This window comes from Thunnus thynnus, chromosome 4, assembly GCF_963924715.1.
Source record: "Thunnus thynnus chromosome 4, fThuThy2.1, whole genome shotgun sequence".
NCBI classification, from domain to species: domain Eukaryota; kingdom Metazoa; phylum Chordata; class Actinopteri; order Scombriformes; family Scombridae; genus Thunnus; species Thunnus thynnus.
The window spans coordinates 3,796,844-3,822,205 of record NC_089520.1 but is presented as its reverse complement, the minus strand read 5'-3'; the positions used below and the strand labels follow the sequence as shown (position 1 = coordinate 3,822,205).

Sequence of the window (25,362 nt, the reverse complement as noted above, 5' to 3'; positions counted from 1 at the left end):
TTTTCTTGCCGTTTAGGTCTCGGCTTCTTGGAGCAGACATATCTTTGTTATTGGTCTTTCCAAGATGCTGCTCTTCGTCTGAAGTCGAACGGTGCGCACAAGTCCTTGTGCATCTGGTTTAGTTTCCAGTATTCTGCCCATTAGCCATGAGCCTCATGGTGCAGTAGAATCAACCACCACAACAATGTCACCTGGAGCAAAGCTTCTTTTTACGCCATGTTTACCAGCTTCTAGTACAAGAAGCTCTTCTTTGAATCTTTGTCTTTGGCTGAAAGAGATGATGGCACTTTCTGCTTGGATAAGATCTTCAGGACATAAACACTGTCCACAGAGTGTTGTTTTAAAGACTTGCATCTCTTTTTCAAACTTTTCTTTTAGCTTGCCAGGATCTTTTTCAAAGCTACTCACAGCAGCCTGAATCTCTTTTCTCATTCGAGCAAGCTGCAGGAGTGTTGTCTTTACTTTAAGAAGCCAAGCTACAGCAATCTTCAGATTCCTCCATGATGAGAAATAGTTGATCAGAGAGTTTGTGGGGTTCGATGGACTCTGGACAATAACGTTTATTGTGATGTCTTGTTTGATTTCTGGATCATTAGCAGAGATTGCAGATTTCAAGTGAGGTTTTGGCCATTCTCTGTCTGGCTTACAGAGAAAATCTGGTCCCTGGATCCATCTTTTGCAGCTCAAGAAGCGGTCTGCTGTTAGTCCTCTAGAGGCTTCATCTGCAGGATTTTCCTTTGTGTTAACATATCTCCATTGTGATACATCAGTAGCATCCCTTATAAAAGAGGTCCTGTTTGCTACAAATGTTTGGAAGCATTTGGTTTCATTGTTGATGTATTTAAGCACCGTTGTGCTATCGGTCCAGAAGATGGATTTGTCCAGTTGAAGCTGTAATTCCTTTCGCAGCATTGTGTCAACTTTGACAGCTAGGACTGCAGCTGTGAGCTCCATTCGGGGAATCATTATTTGTTTCAATGGTGCCACTCTGGATTTTCCTATTATGAATGCAGCATGCGCTTCTCTGTTATAGTTTTCCAGTCTTATATATGAGGCAGTACCATAGCCACTTTCACTGGCGTCTGAAAAGTGGTGTAGCTGTGCAAATCTGATTTGACCAAAGCTTGTGGGCTTCATGCACCGGTCTACTTTAAACTCTGCCATCTTGTTAAGGTCTGCTAGCCATCCTGTCCACTGATGCAAGAAGGTTTGGGGTATGTTTTCATCCCATCCAAGTTTTTTCTTACAGAGCTCCTGCATAATCAGTTTGGCTGGCAGAGTAAATGGTGCTACAAATCCTAAAGGGTCGTATATAGAGCTGACTATGGACAAGATGCCACGTCTGGTGTATGGTCGTTCCTGTGCAGCAATTTTGAACTTGAAGACATCTGTTTCAACACACCAGTGCAATCCCAGGGCTCTTTCCATTGGCAGATTGTCTTTGTCCAAGTCCAACTCCTTAGTCTCTTTGGTTCGGTTTTCTTGGGGAATGGATGCCAATACAGCACGGCTGTTGCTGATCCACTTTGACAGCATGAATCCTCCCATTTTGCAGAGAGCAGTCAGGTCTCTTACCATTTGAACTGCTTCCTGTTCCGAAGGCAGGGATTTCAAACAATCATCTACATAGAAGTTGTTCTTTACTGTGTTTATCACCTCTGATGGAAAGTGACCTTTGTTGTCATCAGCAGTCTTCCTTAATGCAAAGTTTGCACAACTTGGTGACGACACGGCTCCAAAGAGATGTACTTTCATCCGGTATTCAACAAGATCTTGCTGCACATCACCATCGGGCCACCACAGGAATCGCAGATAGTCAACATGCTTTTCTGATACTCTGACTTGATGAAACATTGCTTTGATGTCAGCCATCAAAGCAACCGGCTCTTGTCTGAATCTGATGAGAACTCCAATGAGTGAGTTGGTAACGTCTGGACCCTGCAGCAATTGGCAGTTAAGTGATGTTCCTTTAAAGACTGCACCACAGTCAAACACTACCCTTAAGGTTCCTTTCTTTGAGTGATACACTCCGTGATGTGGGATGTACCGGAGTTCTCCATCGCTTCGATTCAGCTGGTCGACTGGTACCACTTCAGCATAACCATTGACAATCATTTCTGTGAGGAAAGATGTATATTCATCATGAAATTTCTTATTCTTGGCAAACTTGCGTTTCAGGCTATGGATGCGCTGCACTGCAATGCAACGGTTATTTGGCATGCTGGGCTTTTCTTGTGTGAAAGGTAAGTCTAGGCAGTAGTGTCCATCTGTCACTTTTGCTGAGCGATTCACAATGTCCAAGAATTTTACATCTTCCCTAGACATTTCCTCTGTTTCCTTGCTGGTTCCCTCACTGAAGTCATGATTGTACTGTTTGACCAGTAGCTCCTCCAAGTTTACAATGGATATTCGATTGACAGCAGCAGCAGGGCAGCCATTTTCATCCCTTATGCTTTTGTCTCCTCTCAGGGGACCATAGATGACCCACCCCAGTAGGGTCCTCACAGCATATGGTCCATCCCCTTGGCTGTTGACCAGCTCCCAAGGTTCCAATACCTTTGAAGCATTTGTCCCAATGAGTAGGTCAATGCCAGAGTCTATTTCATGCATCTTGATATCCTTCAAGTAAGGCCATTGTGTCAGATCTTCTTGTCTGGGAATGTTGAGCTGGGAAACAGGCATGGTTTTATGTGTGAACACATCAGATATTTGAATGAAATAGTCTTTGTCCAGACTAGATATTTCCAAACCTGAGATATGATGACTGGTCACAGGCTTCACTTGGTTCATGGTACGTAAAAGAATATTGGTCCTTTGCCCTGTTATGTTCAGCCTTCTCATCAAGCTTTCTGTGCAAAAGGTAGATGTACTTCCATGATCCAAAAATGCATATGTTTGCAACACTGTGTCCCCCTTTTGGCTCTTTACTTGTACTGGTACAATGGAAAAGGTACAGTTTTCATCACTGGCCCCAATATGCCCACATGTATGAGGTGAGAGAACAGCATTACTCCCAGTTGCTTTTTCACTCTGTTCTGTATGTTCTGTTTTTTTTCCTTTTTGTTCAATGTGAAGTATTTCAGGATGATTTTGGTTGCACACATCACAAGTCAAACGACTCTTGCAGTCTTTGCTCATGTGTCCTATTTTTAAACATCCAAAACAGACTCCCTTCTACTTTAAGAAGTTTTTTTTTTCTCTGTGCATCTTCTTCCTGATCTGTGGACACCGCCCCAATGTGTGACCACTCTTGTTGCAGAACAAACAAGAACTTTGAGAATTGGTAGTAGGTACGTTTCCTTTCATTCCATTTGTTGTCAAATTTTCTTGTACTGATGTTTTTACAGGTGTTACAGCTGTTGCAAAACTGCTTCCTCTAGGTCTTGACTTTTCTCTTGTTTTAGTAGAGCTTTTGACAGTTGCAGCTGGCTTAGCATCCTGAATGTTTCCAAAAAGTGGATCTGATAGTATTTTCACTTGTCTCTCTATGAAGTCTACCAGGTCAGAAAATCTAGCTCGATGTCCACGCTGCTCCTGTAACTGACATGCTCTACTTCTCCACTTGTCTCTGAGCCTGTAAGGCAGTTTCAGAAGGATGGTCTTCATGTTGGAAGCAACATTCATTTCCTCCATATAGGTGAGATGTTCCATTGCAGTGCAACAACCTCTGAGGAACAGTGAGAATGCTTGCAATGCTTCCACATCCTCTGATTTGATCACTGACCAGGCAAATGCTTTGTCCATATATGCAGTGGCAATCTTATGTTCATTACCAAAATGTTCTTTGAGCAGATCTTTTGCTCTTTGATAGCCCTGGGCTGGGGGCAGATGTTGACAGCTGCGGACTAAGTCTTTTGGATGCCCTCTTGTATATTTCTCTAGGAAATGCAAGCAGTCACTGTAGTCATCACACTTTTTTTCCACTCCTCTCTCAAATGCCCTGCGGAAAACTTCGTACTGTAAAGGATCACCATCATAAACAGGAATGACTCTTGGTGGTAAAGTAGAAGAGAGACTTTGTTGAGCCAGGAGAGCAGTGATGTCATTTTGCCTCTGTATTAGGTTACACATATCACCTTGATTGCCATCATTCAATACAGGGGGTGTAGTGCGAACATACCCCTGCATACGACTCTGTACATTTTGCCTTTGAGGAGAATATTGTATTAGATGGGTTGTATCATGAGGTCGAACAGATGGTCCATGAGCCGTTTCTTTTGGTCTAACAACCTGTTGCTGGGAAGAAGAGTTAGTTTCAATCAACACATTCTGTCTTTGCTGCACTTGATCTGGTAAATATTCATTTGCGTGTGGATTTAATTTAGCTGATGTTTCATTTTGAGCAGTTCCTTTTCTCAAATAAGAGTTCATCCCATCAGAAACTCTAGAGCTGCTTCTTGATCCCAAGGCCTCAAGTATGTTGATTTTTGCATTGGTTGCTGCCAGTTCAGTTTCTAGTTCCAGTTGCTCTTTCTTTCTTTTCAATTGTTCTTCTTGTGCCTCAAGCTCATGTTTTTTCTTCAGGACAGCAACACATTCCATGAGAGCAGCCTTTTCTGCCTGAGCTTTAATGCGAGCAGAGGATGTTGAAGATGCACGTGATGAAGAACTGGATTTGTGCTTTGATTTAGGTTTTGAGGCATTTGAAACGCTGTCATCAGGTCCAATGTCATCTGAATTTACTACACTTTGTAGTATGACACTTTCAGCAATGGAGTGTGCAATTTGCTGTCCAGCCTCAGGTAACCACACCTTTACATCTTGTATAAACCCTTTAAAGATTTCCATTTTTCGTTGAAACCACTGATTTTGCTTTTCAAGTTCATCTTCAGGCAGTGGTAAATTCACCAGTGATTCATGGTTTTCCTTGGCTTCATCACAGAGCTTGATTAATTGAAACAAATTAGATTGTACTTCTCTTGCATTTTCCTTTGATTTTATGAGCTCTTTCAGCATTTCCATCAACTTGTTAGCTTGTTTACATTTCCTGTTTCTTGTCTTCTGACAATTTGCAATGAACAATTCCAAGCCTTTGGCAGTGTGTTTGATAACTCTTTTTTCCTTTTCAACATCGTCATCTTGTGACTGAGCATCAGACTTAACAACAGACATATTTGTTCACTGTCTCTTTAAGACTTGTTGACGAAAGCAGTATGCTGCCGGCACAATGTTTCAAACAGCTGATCGATGTGAGATCGTAGCTTTCTGTCTTCAGTCGACCAACTCCATTATAATAGCCGTCTTCCAATACAGCTTTGCATATAGCTTCTTCAATAAAGCTTAATGCTTGCATGTACTCACTCAGTTTGCGGTTTTCAATCACCGTCAGGTAAGCGCAGGTGACGAAGATGTCCACCTGGTTTGGTAATGGCGGCGTCCTCTTTGTTGTTCCGCGAGACAATGCTCAGTCCGTCTGAATGAATCACGAGCTCCAATTTCACTCGGAGACAGTTCTTACTTAGGTGTAATGGCAATTTTCATTTTTTTGAAGTCCTTTCTTTTCCTGTTTTTCCAGTTTGCCATTAATACACAGGTAGGTTAAGTTAGGAGTGATCTTACGCAGATTCAAAAACAGATTTTCCAGTCCGTTGGCTGCCGTTTAGTTTGTTGTTTTATTGAAGTCTTTGTACATGTCATGAACATACCTGGTTTCTGTCCTGCCAGCTGTAGTGTGCGTCTGTTCCCGATCTGATAAGAACTGTATGTGCTCCACCTGCCTGTGCCTCCCGTTTCCTGTCACCTATGCCCCTAGATATACAACCCTGTGCATCTAATGACCGCCACCCAGTGTCCAAAATAATACTGTAAGTTATAACTAAACAAATGACATGCCAACAATCAACATAAATGGCTCCTACAGTGTTGTTTTAGCGACAAATGCATTGGGATCACACTTGCAAAGTTGTGTGCACACTTTATTATGGCCATAAAGTTGGTAGCGCTACTCTTAACCTTACACGCGGTGGGCGCCGTGATGTCACAATCCAGATGAATGAATCAGCTGATGACCGGTGCGTCCTCCATCTCCACCTCCCATGCTTTCAAACAAATGTAAGAAATCCAGCAACGAGTCTTCCTCCATGAACGATGGCTAACGAACTAACTGAGGAGTTTTTTAACTTAAATGTAGTGACTTGATTTCGACAAAACAAAAAAAAACCTAAGCCACAGTGAGGGGCTGTTACCGGGACATGTAATTGACGCGTCGTCATGCGGCGGCTCCATGTACTAAATCAAACATCTTCGGATTTGCGCTTCAGATGTGTTTATTTATATATCAACGTGCACCAATAATGCCTTTGCTATCCATACACTTATATCTATAACTTGCATGAAAACAACAAAAGGCTTAAAGATTAGCCTCTAAACGGCGGTCAAAAAACTGTGTGCTTCTCCCGGTAAGCAGCACACCTGAGGAGTAATTGCCTCTTTTTCTACATATACCTTTCCATATGCTGCTGTCCAATACACCACCTACTGTGGCAACCAGGGAATGACCTTAACACAGAGATACAAATGGCTCTAACAGCAGTGATAATAAGTTGTTGTTTTGCAGGGAGGACTCTAAACCACACTGCTTCCTACAGGTGTTCTTGTTGATCAGATGAGATAAAAATCTAAATATTTATCATAGAAAAGGTTATAAATTAATTACTTGTGTTAACTGACTTCTGATTATGGACTGTTATGTGATAATTATGTGATGTTGTTTTAACCTCTATACTCAGCAATGTGGCGCCCTCTACTGTCTAACAATGAAACTTTCTCTATTCAGTGAAACCTGAAATATAATGGCTCATGTTAAATACATTCACACTTTCTTATTAACCTTTAACTATTCAGGGTAGACTAGAGAACCACTGTTCTGTCTCTCAGTAACACTCATTCACACAGTCTGATCTGCTGGTCTCTGGAGCTGTTGGGGGTTCAGAGTCTTGCTCAAGAGCACTTCAGTAATGAGAGAAGGACGATCTGATATTCTGGCTGTGAATGGCTCAGATCTGAGTTATTCACTACTATTGGAACTGATTTTAGGGATCAACTGTTAGACCTTCAGAAGAACTAAAACACCTTTTAAAAAGTATTCAACTCTTTTCAATTGTTAAACTTGTGAAGACTCATAATAATCACAAGGAATAAAATGAAAACACCATGATGTGTGTGACTTTTTAACTGTAGTTTTTAATGTTTAATTCCTTCTTGCTGAACCTTGTATTGAAGAGAAAGAATGAAAGTCATGAGGCAGTTTCTGATCTTTTCTTTTATATAAAACATATTGTGAAAGACTCTAAGCTCTAAGATATTAAAGTTTGAAGATCTGCAGCTCCATCAGCACGTTTAAAACCAAATTAAACAGTCTGTTAAAAGCTACTCAGCTCTGTAACCACTGACTCTACATTTTATCTCAAGTTCTTCTCATGAACACAAATAATTTTGCTTTTAATTTGTCAAGCATACATTTGTCCTTGTAGTTGACACTGTGTGTGTGTGTGTGTGTGTGTGTGTGTGTGTGTCCGTGTGTTTGTGTGTGTGTGTGTGTGTGTGTGTGTGTGTGTGTTTGTGTGTTTGTGTGTGTGTGTGTGTGTGTTTGTGTGTGTGTGTGTGTGTGTGTGCTGTCTGTGTTTTTGCATCGTACTGTTTGTTATTGTGCTGTTATATGTTTTTTGTGATCTGCTGAAGAGGCTGCAGATGAATATTAGCTGTAAACTAACTCTGGTACAGAACATCAAATGGTAACATTTATGTTTAACACTGTACATGGTCCCTTACAAATAAAATAAATAAGTAAAATATTAACAGTAGGCCTAATCTTGTATCTTGTATTTCCTTCATCACCTAATGTTAAACACGTACATTTTGAGATTCCTACTGAGATTTATGCTCACAATGAATTATTGCACATGTTAATATGTGGAAAAGGTTTATTAAACAACACAAGCACTATTACAGGACAAACATTTGAAATTAAAAGAAATTATTACAAGTTCTGAAGCAAAACATTAACCAGAACTGGACACAAACCAGCTTCAGTCTAGTGAAGGTTTAGTGAGTAGAGTGGGAGGGTTTAAGACACTGCGTTGTAGCTGTTGTTGGACTTTTAGTGGAGCTCAGCACCAGCCTGGTGCTACAGTGTCACTAACACTGTTGTGGCTGGATTTTAAGATTATTGTCATGCAACATCTGTTTTTGAAAAAGACTTTTTGAGGACAAGAAACACTCTGGATGAACTATGTTGTTGTGGCTAGGCTAATGAACCCAAGTGCAGAACACTGAGGCAGGAGGCAGAGAGTAAAGTTGAAAGATAGTTTATTGCTGGGTTGGTAGCTGGGAGACTGAGGATGAGAATTGGGCATAAAACTGGACCGAGCAGGACAGAAGGGATGCTGAGGGGAGCCAGGCAGAGTGGTATCCAGAGAGCAGGGAATTGTGCTGAGCCGATGAGGAAGTCAGGCGGAGGTAAACTGTGGAGACAGAGAAACAGGTGTTAGATAAATGCAGATACTGCAGTAACTAGACTCAAAGGGCTAGAAGTGTCAAAGAGCAGAGAAGCACAAGAGATGAAACGCTGGTTTGAACTGGTGTTGTTGTGGTTCATGTTCAACGTCTTAACCCCTAAACCACAGAGGCAGCCCAGCTTTTATTCTCTTATTGGATCTCTGGCGCTCAGGACAACATGAGGAGACTTTTTAGACTCACTGAGATGATGATTATGAATAAAACATGTTTATTTATGTTGCCTGTTTTTAGGAAAAATAATTTCACACATGACTGTAAATACAATATTTCAGTCAGATCATCAGGCATTCTTTTCTTTTTTTCTTCTTTTTTTGTGCATAAATCCAGCTCCATAAAAAAAGTTTTTTCCAGTTTGGTGCTTAAGAAGTGGACTGGCCTGCTCAGAGTCCTGACCTCAACCCCGTCCAACACCTTTGGGATGAACTGAAACACTGATTGTGAACTCAACTTTATCACCAGCATCAGTGTTGACCTCGCTGATGCTCTTGTGGCTGAATGGGTGCAAATCCCTGCAGCCAGGTTCCAACATCTGCTGGAAGACATCTGCCAGGAGGCTGTTATAGCAACAGATGAAGGTGTCAGAATGAGATAATAATCATATAACGGTCTGATGTGTGAGTGTCCACATACATTTGGCCACATAGTGAGTGTAACCAGGACTTAGTCATTAAATTCTAGGTCTGTCCTGCTGACAATAATCTGGATAAAGATCCAACAGTTGAGAAAGTCCAACAGTTAAACACATGAGCATCAAGCTGTGTGTCTTTCTGTCTCTTTGTCCCCTTTTTTTGTAGAAACGAGGCTCCTCAGCTCTGGACTGTCTGTCGTGTCAGGACTTCCCTCTTCTTCATCTCTTCTTCCTCCTCCTGTCGTTTTTCCTGAGACTATCTGGAGGTTTGGTTCATGGCTCCTGTCTGTGCTTCACCCAGCTGACTCTGATTCAGACTTGCATTGTGTCTGTGATTAACTGCAGCATCCTTTCTCAGCACCTCTTGTCTCTTGGTTTGCGGCTACATTTGTGTTTAAATTTGAACCACAGATTTATAATCAAAGACGAACTCTTCAAAATCTCACAGTTGTGCAGAATAGAAAAATATGAAGGCCTGCAGTGTTTTATTTGGACAAAGTTAGAGACTGTTTGTTATTTATCAGAGAGGGTGTCGTGGTTCTGTTATTGACTCTAGAGACTCTTGTTAGTCTGTCTTTCAATTCCTTGGTTGCCATTATCCTCCAGATGCCCTCAGACTTTTTCTGTTTTGTGAATATTGGACTGTGTGGGAGAGGGCTTATTTTGAGTTGGACTTTTTGAAGGATTATCTGATATATATGGTTTCTGCTCATTGATATGCTGGGTTGTATTAAGTGTATTGTGTTTTCTGTTGTGTGTTCCTTCACTCCTCCTGTGTTCATGTGCTCCTCCTCTCACCTGCCCCGCATTACCCTCATCAGTCCTGCTCCCTGTGTTTCCCCCAGCCTATCAGCTCCCAGCCTGCCCTTGTGTCCAGTCACGTGATCCCCATTTGCTCATTAGTTCAGTTTGTATTTTAGCCCTGGTTTTCTGTTCAGTCTCTATTGGATCCTCTGTTTCGTTCTGGTTTGTTCTGTTCAGTTTGATCTGCTCCTGTCAGTCTTGTCCTGTTTGCACGAACATTTAATAAAGAGCCTGAAGTCTCTGTATTTGGGTTCATTCCTGCTACTCTACCCGACAGAGGAGATGACTGGGGTGTGACTAGCCCACGTTTTGTTTGTTTTTTTTAAATCTTGACCCTCCTCGATAAAACACGTATTTTGAAAAGAAAAAACGTATTTAAAATAAATACAAAATTAAAGTTGTCTGTCCCTCCCCAATGCTTAAAAATATTTGATGTGCCTCCCCCGTTTATAGAAATTTTACTTCCTGTCGCCCTGGCTCTGTTTTTCTTTTTGTTTCTTACACAGTTACAGATTAAATGTGTAAAATAAAGTAGGGAATGGTATAAAAAGAAGTAATGACGTCAGTGCTGTTGCCGCTTCCGGAAGCTGCGAAACCGAAAGTATTTTTCGGGTGAGACTGTTATTCTGTCTCGAGTAGTAAAGGTTTCGTCAAGCGATGTTAAAATGATGTTTAATCTTCAGACGCCGATAACTATGAAGCTTCTTCTTCTCGTGTTTCCTCTCATCTGGTTTGAAGTAACGTTTGGTGTCAGAAGCGGTAAGAAAACTATTTAGACTGATGATCAAACTGAATTATAAAGTTATTGAAGCGCGTTGCTTTCACGAAAAAAGGAAACTGAGTTCTTGTCTCGTAATTATAACTTCCTCATTTTAAAACTACTTATACTGACTCATAATTAGGAGAAAACAGGTGTTACACCGTATTCTGTAACCCACAGATCATGTGACCAGGTTTGCATGTTTTTATCTTTTACTTTATTTCATGCTTTGTTTCGATAGTTACTAAATGGCTCCACAGTGTTTCGACAGAAAGACGTTTTGACAGTTTGACACCTTCTCCTAACATACAGCGAACAAGCGAACTCTAGCGGACGCAGCGCGAAACATGATCCAGTTAAACCAGGAGCGATGTCGCAGCGCTGTCGGCCATGTTTGATACGCAGTTTATCAGAAATAACGGCAGGAAGTAGACGCCGCCCTGCACGTCTGCTCCCAAACTAACATCAGCCCTGAGTAGGTCTATTATAGGACATAATTAATCAGATGGATGCTGTCATCACATCACATCACGTGTGTTATGGGGATATTTAACATTGATCTGTGCTAATCATCAGGATGTTAGCACAGATATTATATATATTATATTATACATCAGGAATGTAGCTACTCGAGACGTTTATGATCTCGGACTCGACTCTCAGTCCCCCGTCTCGACTTTTAAGGATCCGGTCTCGACAATAAACTGTATATAAAGATCTTTAGTTTATTGTCTCCACCGAGTCTCTCTCTTTGTGTGTGTGTGTGTGTGAGAGAGAGAGAGAGAGAGAGAGAGAGAGAGAGAGAGAGAGAGAGAGAGCGAGTAATTATTAGACACTAATAAGTGACAATAAAAGAAGCATAACCTCCTCCTAACATATGGCGAGCGAGCGAACTGTAGCGGACGCAGCGCGAAAATGTGTCCATATATACTACGAGCGAAGCGCTGAGTGTGTGTGTGGAGGACCGGACGGAGCGGAGGAACAGAGCCGCTGCTCGGCGACAGAGCACCGGGGAGCTCTGGAGGAGAGAGCCGGGGGCAGAACCGGAGTTTCTGGAGGAATAAAACCCGGAACAACACTCAGCGCTGCGACATCGCTCGTCGGATAATTTTCCGCGCTGCGTCCACTAGAGTTCGCTCACTGTATGTTAGGAAGAGGTTATACTTCTTTTATGATCATTTATTAGTGTCTAATTACACACACACACACACACACACACACACACACACACACACACACATACACACACACACACACACACACACACACACACACACACACACACACACAGTGTTTAGATAGAAAGAAGTTTTGACAGCTTGATGTATTTCAGATGCGACTTCATGCTTCAGGTCAGAGATGCCTGCGTGTGGTTGATGTACTTGTTATGCTGCTTTTATCATCACTTTGTGTCTAATAATTACACACACACACACACACACACACACACACACACACACACACACAAAGAGAGACACACACACAAAGAGAGAGACTCGGTGGAGACAATAAACTAAAGATCTTTATATACAGTTTATTGTCGAGACCGGATCCTTAAAAGTCGAGACGGGGGACTGAGAGTCGAGTCCGAGATCATAAACGTCTCGAGTAGCTACATTCCTGATGTATAATATAATATATAATATCTATGCTAACATCCTGATGATTAGCACAGATCAATGTTAAATATCAGCCCCATAACACACGTGATGTGATGTGATGACAGCATCCCTCTGATTAATTAAGTCCTATAATAGACCTACTCAGAGCTGATGTTAGTTTGGGAGCAGATGTGCAGGGCAGCGTCTACTTCCTGCCGTTATTTCTGAGTAACTGCGTATCAAACATGACTGACAGCTGCAACACATCATCTATTGTGTAACTTTGGATGCTGATATTTCTGATGAAATATAAAATCTGAGTGTGTCTGCTGCCTGAGGGTCTCTGGGAGTTTTGTTGAGAGTTTTTTATTGTGTTGGTCAAAGTAACACAATGAACCAGAACCTCTTTCAAATGTCAAATTCAAAGGGTTAATTGTTGTGATTCAGAGAAAGTATATAAAGTAATGTCTATGATAATATTCAGAACATGTTCATTTCTCTCTGGTTAGTTTCTTCAGTCAGGTTTATTTTAGGGAGCAGCTTGTTTGTGTGTTTAGTGTGGAGACAAATCGTATCTGTAGATCAGAGATGAGAAATGTGTTCGATCAGGAAGCAGATTCAACCTTAATGGTTTTATTCAGAAATCTAATTGCATGAAGTCAATTTTTACTTATATACAAGTAATCATATTTATATACACATTGTTTTATTTATTAGCGGTTATCAAATAACGACAAAGACAAAAGTTAATCATCATGTTTGATCTTTATTTAAGTAAATGAAACAGAACAAGGACACAGAGTGTCATAGATGTGAAGCAACAAACATTTTTCATATTGAAAATAGTCTGATCCATCCTCTAAATGACACTAAACACTAAATTCTTTTGATCAGTTCAGTTTCTTTCAAATAATGGAATCGACTCTCTAACCTGATGGTAAATACATGTTTAGACTCATTTCTTCCACTTCAAGCTTCCTGATTTCCCTCTTTAATGTTTCTTGTTCTCCAGATTATTTATTTCATGCTTTGTTTCCATAGTTGTTACCAAATGGCTCCACAGTGTTTAGATAGAAAGAAGTTTTGACAGTTTGATGCATTTCAGATGTGACTTCAGGCTTCAGGCAGGTGTTTTCTGTCTGTGTAGTTCAGAGGTTCGTCCTTACTGTCTTTTTATTGACTTCATAGTGATCATGATGAATTATGGTGAATTAAGTTTGACTTTGTTTAGTTCAGTTTTCCTCTTCGATCTGCAGCGCTCTCCCTGGCTTCCCTTTCTTTCTCTCACTCATTTTTTCAACCAGCTGTAATATTTATTTGTGTGTTGGATGGACAGACAGAGATAGTCTGATGACGTAGTCAGTGATGAAGATCATCATCATTTTGGAAAAACAGTTAAAAGACTTAAATGTTATTATTTATTAATGAGTGTGATGTTCTCCTGAGGTTATGCTGATAAATAAGGACTAGTAAAATGAAATATAAAAGATGAAAACAAACAGAGAAAAAAATAATAATAACAATAATAATAATAATAATAATAATAATAATAATAATAAAATTATAAATATATTTACAAAGTAAAATATTCACAAGTGCAGATATATAATGTTCAGGGCAGAGCAAAGGATTTGTTGAAGACAATGTTCCAGACGACAAGAAACAAGAAAAGTTTCTTGTTATAACATAAGTTGTTATGTTGCTATGACAACAAACTTCCATATGTCTGTCTTAACCTGATTATTCTGCATGTAAACATACTGATTAATACATGTTTTTGTCCTCCAGAGCCAGATGTCATCAAAGTGGAAGAAGGAAGTGACGTCATTTTACCCTGTTCACCCATCAGCAAGGAGAGCATTGAGTTTGGGTTCTTTGACTGGAAGAAAGATGATCAGAAGGAGGTGTTTGTGTATGATTCAGGCATTCATACCAATAACGGCCGTACAGGTCAAGATAAGCAGTTCATAGGACGCGTCTCACATTTTAAAGATGAACTGAAGTCAGGAAACGCCTCCATAATCATCAGACATACGACGGTGGCTGACAGTGGAAACTACACCTGTGAATTTCCACAACTTCAGCCAAGACAAATATTCCACATTAAGCTTCATGTTGGTGAGTGTTTTTATAAAACTCTTATTTACTGATGTGACTGGTTTAAGAGTCTCAGATGGACTCAAGTCAAATAGTCAGAAAACACATCTGGCAGGGCCTCGTCCCCACAGCGCTGCAACCATGTATGGAGAGATTCCCTCTTTATCAAACATGATGGATATTTGAGACACATTGCAGTTTGTGTCACTGCGTCCAATAAATTTTGTAACTTTCTTAAACCTATTAAGTACATCCAGCTTCATGCAGTGATTGTCCAGGTGTGTGGAGGTAAGAAAGTGAAACTTCTCTCTCAAACTCCTGATTTTAACAGCATGGATGTCTTGAAGGGGAGACTGTATTGTTACAGCTTCAACCAAACAAAGGCTCCCATGGAGACCGAAACATGACAAGGATCCAAGACCTCTAATTTAACAACAACCATTCATTTTATTTTTCAACAAATCAACCATACTGAAAAGGTAAAGAAAGGCAAACAAAAGGAGATGGAGATCCCAGCCAAAAAGAACAAAAGATGTGAAGTTACTGAGCCAGCCACGCAGTGGGCAGTCACACCCAGCTCATCCCCCTACCTACCAAAAGAAAAATGTATTCAACTTAATCAAAACTAAACCCAATAACTGGACTACCAGTGATCTCCATCCCAAACTGAAATAACAAAACCCAACACTCTAAATAATGTTGGGTAGAAAACAACCAAAGAGAGTCAGGTGTGTGTCCACACCACCTCTCAGGTCCCTCTTTTCTCTCATGGATAATTTGCTCCAGGTGCTTCATTCCTACAAAGGAAGGCAGAGACAGAGAGAGACGTATATGTAATATATGAATCTTCTGTAAACTGCTTTGGCAACAACATGTCTTTTTTGTTCATGCCAATAAAGCTATTTGAATTGAATTGAACTGAATTGAGAGGCAGAGAGAGAGGCAGAGAGAGAGAGAGAGAGAGAGAGAAACAGAGTTTACAGCAGAGATATTGTGTCAGATTGAGAAGCACACCCTGTATCCAAAACCAGCACAACACCTCTCAGGTACGAGTGTGATGTAACGAGGCGTCTGCAGGGTGGTCACATGATTTTTGGCGTAGTGAAGCGAAGCATTGAAACGTCGTGCTGCGATACATTTGCTTTGAAAGGTTGATATGATATTGAGTCGTCTGCATCGAGTGTAACATCACTAGTTTAGTGTCGTACAGAATATTGTATGAATCTCAGACTTCATTGTTATTGTTTATTTAATAATAAACATTTGCTTTGGAAAAGTTTGGACACCACTTTAAGTTTTGCACAATTACTTTGGAGATAAATTTCTTCACATTTATTTACTTTCTGAGATTTATACAATATTTTCTGTAAAACTAAACTTTATTTTTTAACTCCAGTTGTTCACACAGACTTTTTGTCAAAGTCTTGAAGTCCAAGCTGAGATAACACTGATGACATTACTCTGGTTATTGTTAAAGACTAAAGCTGCTCCAGAGCCTCAGAAGACATTAAACAACAGTTTAACAGGCTGAGTCGTCCTCCTCATGACCAGTAAACTCATCTTTGACATCAGTAAAGTGTCTCTTTACATACAAATGAAGAATATGGTATTAAAATGTAGGTTCACCTCTTGTCTCATTAGAGCTTCATTTGGTTCATATTAAATATTTGATCAAAATTGAATCTTAATTTTAATGGATTTTAGGTTTTAGGAGGAATTGAGATTATAAAACATGAACAAACCTGTAGTTTTTAGTTTAAAACAATAATGCTCTCCTTCCTGTGTGAGAAAATAAAAACCTCCAGTTAAATGTTTGATCAGCTGCTGTCGGCTACTAAAGAAGAACTACAACTAATCTGATGGTCAGTTTTTCATTCTGGCAGCTTGAGACTGTTGATCAAATGTTTCTCACTGACACAATTAAACTCTGATAACACAAAGGCTCAAACATGCTTTACAAGAACCTATGATTCATATTTTATACACAATGTTTATATGACTGTAGTGTGATAGAAAATACTGTCTACATCTCAGACAACAAATTACACCTGATTTCATTTTTATTTTTGTGGCTCAAGAAACTGAACAGAAATTCAAGTTTTGTCCAAACTTCTTCACTGTATGTGTCTCTGTCATGATATGAGTCAGAAATAGTGTTTGCAGTGGTGATAAGTTACCAAATATTTAGTTGAAACTTGTTTGAAATATGTTCTATCAAACATTCCTGAGATGTGTAGTTAAGGCTGATGTGCTTTTCTATTTCACTGTTTCTCTGTTTTTCCTCTGAAATATGATCATATACATGCAGAGACAGGTTGAACAAAACATCCCAGTATTACAGTTCATGTCTCATCCTGTAATTGTTCTTTACAAGTTGTTGTTTTATACTTTGTTCACAGGTGCAGCTCCAAAGCCATCCATCACATCACTTAATCAAACACAGTACTGGGCGCTGCTGCAGTGTGAAGTTCGAGCTGCTTTTCCAAAACCTAAATTACACTGGCAGGACAGTGATGGAAACATCCTTCATGCTGAAGAACCAAAGGTGTCAGAAAGAGGGGGCCGCTACGACGTCATCCTCCAAATTAATGTGACCAAGACCGACAACTATCGCTGTGTTGCTACGCAGGAGGAAATCAAACATCAGATTTATGCTGAGACACACGTGTTTATCCATGGTGAGTTTCTTCTTAATCATATTTTAATATTCAAATGATTTTAATTATTAACATGTTTTTAGTTCTGAATAAGTTTCAATGTGTGCTCAGACTGAACACAAAGTGAATGAACTCAAAGCAAGTTGAAAACATTTTAAACTGAGTGAAAACTTCACACTTACACTGAAGCTCTGTGACTCCACTTCAGTAATGTGCAGAGATAAGAGGGAGAGTGAGAGAGTCTGGAGGAAATAACAAAGACACACACACACACACACACACACACACACACACACACACACATACACACACACACACACACACACACACACACACACACACACACACACAGTAAGTGTGTACATTCTCAGCCAGTTATAGTAAACGTCTGTATGTTCAGTACAATAAGTTTTTGTACTGAATAAACACAGACTGTAAAAACACTCCAGCAGTCAAATGAACTTTGTGTTCAGTCTGAAACTCACAGTATGAAAACACAAGTTATTCCATCTCACACTATAATATACTATATCACATCTGGTCTCCACTTCTTCTCTCACTGGCTTAGAGTGAGTAGAAGAGGTAACAGGTCATTATTTGACCTGACACTGGTTAAACTGGAGTTATAGTGGGTGAACTCCACTTGTTAAACTATGATGAGTGATAACATGAATCACTCAACATCACAGATTTTAATTGACAGATTAAATTGATGTGATTCACTTTAAGTTAAACTGTATTTAAAAAAAGATACGACAATAATAACATTAAACTAAATGACTCAGTTATTTATGTTATATAGTATCATCTGCAGCTCAAAGTGATTTACAACAAAATAAATTAATGCACCAAGTGCTTCACATGAAAAGAACATAAAAACATGTAAAAAACATTAATGTAACATAAAATGGAAAATAAAACCTACTTGATAACATTAATAAAAATGAGATCAAATAAAGTGAAAGTACAATACATAGAATGTGTACTTCAGTGGTGATAATTTGAGACTTAATAAGTGAAAACATGTGAACACAATCTGTAAATCAGCACCTCGGTCTCTGAAGCTTTAAGCAAACAGAACCTCCCTTTTCCCAACAGACACAGACTCACCAGCGGTCTTGATTATCAGAAATAAAACCTCTTTCAGTTGATCCCAGAACGTCTTCCTACAGGTTGAACCTCACTGTGGCTCTTATCTGTGTCGGCTGCAACCCAAAGCTGCTCCAGAAAGAAACCTCCCTTAGTGGTGCTGTGAGGATTAAAAAACACACCATACAAAGTCATATTCAGTCTCCGTCTGTTTGTGTGTTGTGTTGAACATGTCATTTACATCCTCTGCTCCAACTGAAATACACGTCATAGAGAAGTCAGAGACTGTGATGATCAGCTTCTTCTCTCTTCTGTTTAAAGTTATTTCATGTAGCAGAGTGCAGTCATGTGAATGTGGAGGATCTTTGTGAAATCTGAGACTGAGGTTTATTTTTTCAATCAGTTCTGTTAAATAAACCTGTTAACAAAGTGTTACCTGTCTGTCATGTTGATATCACACAAGAATAATTATGTTTTCCTTTTTCCTTTTGGGTGGCATCTTAAAAGACACAACAGCTGAAAACAAACCTGGTGAGTCCTGATTTTAATGACTGATCTCTACATCTGCATGTATGTGCTGTAAGTCTGAATATTATTCAGAAAAATATTTACATCAGTAAACCTCAGTGTGTTAAACTGACTGGATCATTCTACTTTGTGTAAGGTCAGACTAATATTCATCACTTACAAGTGACATATACCTACATGTTTTTATCTTTGTTCAGAGGTAAAGTGGTACATAGTTCCAGAGGGTTATAAAAGTTTATTGTTACTATTTTATAACACAAGTGCCTACAAATGGTATTTAATGTGCATATGACAGGATGATTTGTCTGTGCAATAACCAATAATACTTTAATAACTTATCTAAACTGGTATCAATCCAGTATATACTGGATCAGTGTGTCTCTTGATACTTTGACACAGATAAATGCATCAATCTAAACTGTCCATCACAATGAAAACCAACTTATATAAACTCAATCACTTTATTAAGTTCACCTCACTAAAACTAATGAAGTCTGATGAGTTTTGTAATGAATTCCACTTTCATGAAGGTTTTAATATTCAGGTTTTTGTTGTAACTGTTTTAAGAAAGATGTTGATTCAATGCAGGCTGTGTTTTATAATATTGTTTATAATATTTAATCTACCATCACTCACATAAAATGCTGCTCTTATATAAATAAAAACACTCCAGTGAAATGTTTCATCAGCGTCTGTTGGTTGCAAAATAAGAATTACAATAAATTTGATGGTCAATTTTCCGTTCAGCAGCACGATCAAATATTTCTCTCTGACACAATGAAGAGCTGATAATATAAGAGGTTTATGTACCTTTGACAAACATGTTTAATATTTGATAACAAATATTTATATGTAGCATCATCTGATATTTCACTCTCACTAAAACTATTCTAAACTAAAACATTCCTTCATAATAATAATAATAATAATAATAATAATAATAATAATAATAATAATAATAATAATAAAATCATGTAATATCTGCTGAACCTTTACAAAGAATCAGCAGTTTAGTTTATCATCAGTTTATCATTTGGCTGCTTGAATCTTATTTTCATAAGTTGTGTTACAGATCGTGATGCTGCAATAACTTCCATGTTCACATTGTTGATGGTTGATTCTGATTGGACGCTGCAACAGATGTTTAGGAACTTTGAGCATGTTTAACATCCAACATGATAACAGTATATAAATAACAGAAAACCACAAAGAGCAAAATATGTTTCCTTGAACTAGAAACTGAAGTCAAACTAAAAACTAGAAGCAAACTCTAAATATATCCAATGATAGATCCTGGTAATAATATGATACCATGAAGACACATATAGGCTTTGGAACTGCAGTGATTATTGTAAAATGTCAACTTGAAATGAATAAATCTTCTCTTCAGTCATTGTGCTGCAGTGAGAATACTAGACATGACAAACATGTTTGTAGAAATGTAGCTTCAAAACACTTTCTTCATTCATTACAACTGACTGTTGGTTGATTACAAGCAGAACTTATTTATTATCATGTTTCTAATTCAACCAATAATAGATGTTGTGTAAGCATGAGGCTGCAGCAGAGAACCACAAAATGCTGCTGTGAGCTTTTGTTGGTTAAAAAGAGAATTTTATGGGTCTGTATTATTAGCAAATGTGTGTGGAGAGTAAAACTGTATCTCAGTAAACATGTGAACTAAAATATGTGAATGTGTCCAGAAATCTCTAAATATTTATCAGATATGAACATGTGAAAAAAAAAGAAAGTATTTAGTCATAAACTGAATGTAAATGACTTTTTCTTCATGAGTTAAAGTGTATTTAGCCTCAACAGACTTCTGCTGCATAATACCAGACTGTATCACTCTGCTGTCATTGTGCTTCAGTAGCTGTAGAGTCGACTCACCACCAGGCAGAAGCATCTGTTGATTTAAATCTTGACATTACTGGACAGTAGTTGTTGCAGTTTAGCTGCAGCAGTGTAAGTCTATGTTAGCTAGCTAGTGCTACTTAATGTCTCAGTGAAACATAAACCTCTAAGCTGCATGTTCAGCTGGTTGGATAATATCTTGTTTTACCAAAGTTTATCAATACTAGTGATGACAACAACTATCATAAAGTGAAGATGTTAATCCAGAGTCCATCATAGACTTGTACTTGTGATCCTCGGCTCAGGATGTAGAAAACCTGGACTATGGACAGATTTCCACACACATGTGCAGATCTCAGGTACGGCAGGAGTGTAGCAAAAGTCACCTGTAAAAAGCCTAAAGTGGAGCGACAGGACAGTGATTGAAACATCCTTCCTACTGAGGATCAACACGTCTCAGAAACAGGAGGATGCTACAACAACATGACCCTCCTCACTACTGGGACCAAAACCAACCTCTGAGCTGTGTAGCCCAGCAGGAGGAAACTGCTCATAAGATCGATGCTAATATCACTGTGTCTGCTGAGAGTCATCTCACTGCTGCTTTAATCTGTCAATCATTTTAGATTTTAGGAGCATGCACACCTTTAGTTGTTCTCTTTGTGTAGGTTATGATGTCTGTATATGATTTACAGTTACATTCTGAGTCTTACATTAATTTCTTTTTATCTGTTTCAGGTTCCTCCGATGGATGGATTGTTGGTGCTTTCTTTATTGGTGTTGGTGGTGGTGTTCCGTCTGTGTTTGGAGTCAAGCATATCATCTCACGAATACGTAATAAAGGTAAGTTTTTAAATAATGTATCAACATATTCGTCATGGACAGACAACAAAAGTTCTTTATATCTGTCATTAACATTTGTTCTGATCTTCTCAGACATAAAGCTTTTTGTTGGCACCCATACAAAATCCAATGAGTCTACATTTATCTATGATTGATCACATTGAATACAAATATTTCATAGACATGAATCAATTACCATAGGTGGTCATTTGTACAGCATTTTGAATGTCATTCAGTTCATTCCATGTTTTCTGATTGAATTTTTTAAATGTGGAGCTTGAATTTTGCCTTTCAAGACAATTAAACATCTTAGTGATACTTTTTTATTTTATCATAACACAGCAATGAACACAAACAAAAACAAACAGTAACACACAGTAACAAGATAATTATGGCTTACATGTGTTTTAATTCAAACATATCATTTCAAAGTCGGGATTTTCTTTAATATAATTGTGTTTTCTCTCCTGCAGACAGAAGTGCTGCAGTTTAAGGAACCAGTCCACATAATCAACAGGAGGTTTTCCAGCTTGAAACCTGCCTTGAAGCTGGCTGCTGAAGTGTGTTTGTGTTGTTGTATTTTGATTTTTGTGAGGATCAGTTTGAGTTTTAGACCAAAGAGTGAAGACATTTTTGGAGCAGTTTGAGCATTTTGTCCAGTTCTCATTTATCCAAAGAATTGTTTTTAAGTTGAGGTCTGATTTTAGGATTAAAGATAGAAATAGACGACTGTATAAAGCTGTTAACTGAAAGATTAAACTTCCTGTCTGACTGCAGCAGGACCAGGAGGAGGCAGTGTAGCAACAACATGACATCAAAAATAAAAGACTAAAATACCTCAAACAGAGAACAGAACAGTTTCTGCTACTGACCTTAAACTTGTTTTTTTCATAACCACAATCCCAAACATTTAACCTGATAAAGTCATATTATAGTAACCTCACTAACATTTTGTTGGTATAATTGAGAAAAAGCAAACACTGGTATGAAAGGTTACACTTGAAAAAGTCCAAAACTAACCTTTAAATGTTCAAAAATATCATAGAATTTAATTTGGACATTTGCAGAATTTCACTGTTCTGTCTGGTTTGTTTTGATAAAAATTGCTGTAAATATGCTGAGTTAACCAAAAGTCTGATTTTCATCCACAGTCCCTCAACAGGTGTTACATAGTTAATCTAAAATAGTGCATTCAAATATATGAAACACATAATAAAATCGAACAAACATATGAAGAGCATTTTTTTAAAGACTGGAGTTAACAGGCTGATGGCAGCAGAGATTATTGACCTTTTAATGCTGACAGAAATGATTGTCATTGAACCTTCCTTTAATTAGAATTATATTAACTGTATGTGTTTAATACTCTGATGGAAAACTAATACAGTCTAATACAACAGGCCTGCAGTAAATCCTGCCTTCATCAAGGTTCTAATGTTCAGTTTTTGTTGAACCTGTATGACAGAGGTGTCGACTCAACTTGAGTTATTTTGGAGGCTTTAGTTTGTGGTGCTGTTGAATTGTATTGGGTTTTATACTGAGAGATGTTTTCAACTCATTGAGTCAACAGTGTCACAAACTACAGCCTCCAAAATGAACATAAAGTTGATTTAACACCTTTTAGAAAACAAAGTTAGCAAAAGTTGAACATTAAACCTTCTATAAAGTTATGAGATTACAGCAGGTTGTTGTATTAAACTGCATCAGTTTTAGTTTGTGTATCTAATAAACTGGCAACAGAGAGTAGTTCCACTCTTGTGCTTTGAAGAAAACTCAGACTAAGAGCAGACTCAGTCATTTCCTCTCTGATTCTTTGCTCTGTTGTGTTTTTATTGTTTTATTTAGTATTTTGATGGTTTTATTATCACCTCATTATGCATTTCAGTTTTATTCTGGCTCTGTTGTCCATGTACAATAGATTGATCTCATTTATAAAATGGTTTAATGTCAAGCTGAAGTACAACTATAAAACTATTCACTGGACTGTTGATGAGAACATTATAGTTCATAGATAAATGACATGAACCTGCATAGAAACACAATCAAACTACCTGAGACAGTTTGTGATTAGTCATTTTGGATTTAAGACTTAAACAGAATGAAAAATAAAAAATGTGATAATGAGGAAGCAAAGCAGGATAATCAAACAATCACTGAAAATAAAAATCAACACACAACAGAATTAAAGTGAACTGAGTTAAAAAGGGACCAAACTCTGTCCAGTCCCTGCTGCTCCTGTCCTCAGCCTGCAGCCTGCATGGTAGCTCACTGCCATCAGTGTGTTTATGAGTGTTAATGGATGAATGAGAGAAAAATTATAAAGCACTTTGGATAAAAGTACTATATAGATGCAGCACATTAGCAAATATTATCATCCTTAAAAATCCTCCTTCCATCCATCCTTTTGCAGCTAAACTGAAATAAAATGTGTGTTGTTTTTTTTAAACAAGCATGTGTTATTTCTTTGTATTTTTAATGTTCTCAGCCAGAATCAGTCAGTTACAGTTTCATACTGAACTATAAACTGTTGACTGATCTTTGAATCATGCTGAAAGTTCATGTATGTTCATGTTTACTGATGATGCATTTGCAGGTTATCGTGTAATTTCAGGCAGTTCTTCATCATTTTTGTTCAAACGTTTGAATAAAACATGAAAAATGTCAAACTGTATGTTGTGACTGATTTGGATGTTTCTGTCTGTTCAAACTTTGATAAGAGAAACAAAAGTGATGATACTGTATTGGCTGGATTTTAAGATGATCATCATACAACATCTGTTTCTGATGAAGACTTCTGAGCGAACTATGTAGCAGATCCACTGTATTTAAAACTGCTTCTAACAAACAGACAGTTAACCAGCCTGATAAAAGGTGAATATAGCTCTAAGTTTATTGTGCTAATAGATTCAACTTTTCAGGGAAGGATTCTTGAAAGTGGGTTTTTTTGTTTGTTTTTTTAAATTAATTTCTTACATGGTGATATTAGTGGCAGATCAACAAAGATCCTCGGTTGGATTCAAACTGGTGACGTTTGTGGTTCATGTTTGACATCTTAAACCATAAAGGTGCCCAACTTCTAAACTCTTATTTCATGTCGCTCAGTATAATGAAACTTTTTAGACTCAGTGACATGATGAGTGTAAATAAAAAGTACAGTATACACACTGTTGCCTGTCAGGGAGAAAATATCCAAAAGTACAAAGTACATTATTTCAGTCAGATTACACAGCTACAGATTAAATGTCAGTGTGGAGGTAAAGTATTGCTCAGGAGGAGATTCTGACAAACTCTCTACAGTTTTTGTCTTGATTTCACAGCTCACAAATTAGTGGAAATGGTGCTTTTATTGGGAAGGATTTGCGGCGGAAGCATTGCTGCCGCTGCTGATGGAAAGCAGGCAGGTCTGATGGAAACTAGGGCTGAATCCAAATGTCCAGACTTCACCGCACTTGCAGACTCACGAACTTTGCGGCACGTTTTTGGGAAGTCTGCGCGTACTGAGGGTCCAAACCCACAATTCATCAAGTCTGCAAGAAACCTCAAGCTGACTTCCTGCAGACTTCCATAGAGTCTGCTCAGGGTACAGACTTCACTAGACTTCACACGGAAAATTACCCATAATCCTACAGCAATAGGCTATAAAGTGACGATGTAAAGAATCCTACTAGTTATTACTAATAAACAGTAATAAATAAATATGGTAACACTTTATAATACAGCCCGCGTTTTACGGTGTAACTTCCCAGCACTTACCATGTAATTTCCCGGAACTAACTTCCTCATATGAATCCGTACATATAAAATACGTTCCGGTTCTTACTGGTACTTAAATGTAGGTACAGCAGAAGAAAACAAAACAAGGAGAAACAAGGGAGTAACAATTGGTGTTTTAACGTGTAACTTCCCAACATTTACCATGTAACCTCCCGGAACTTACGGTGTAACTTCCTCGTATGAATCAGTACATTACATGTGTATATGTGT

General features: G+C 38.4%; 1 protein-coding gene across 1 annotated transcript in view; it reads left to right on the top strand.

Annotated features, from left to right (window-relative positions):
- Window positions 1-24,049, top strand: part of LOC137180919 (hemicentin-1-like) — a 215,344-nt gene extending 191,295 nt beyond the window's left edge. The window contains exons 13-17 of the mRNA XM_067586224.1: window positions 14,099-14,428; window positions 16,807-17,085; window positions 18,661-18,684; window positions 21,274-21,378; window positions 21,852-24,049. Of these exons, the coding sequence (XP_067442325.1) occupies window positions 14,099-14,428; window positions 16,807-17,085; window positions 18,661-18,684; window positions 21,274-21,378; window positions 21,852-21,871 (758 nt within the window). The 3' untranslated portion in view covers window positions 21,872-24,049. The remainder of the gene's footprint in view (window positions 1-14,098; window positions 14,429-16,806; window positions 17,086-18,660; window positions 18,685-21,273; window positions 21,379-21,851) is intronic.
- The last annotated feature ends 1,313 nt before the right edge of the window (window positions 24,050-25,362 follow it).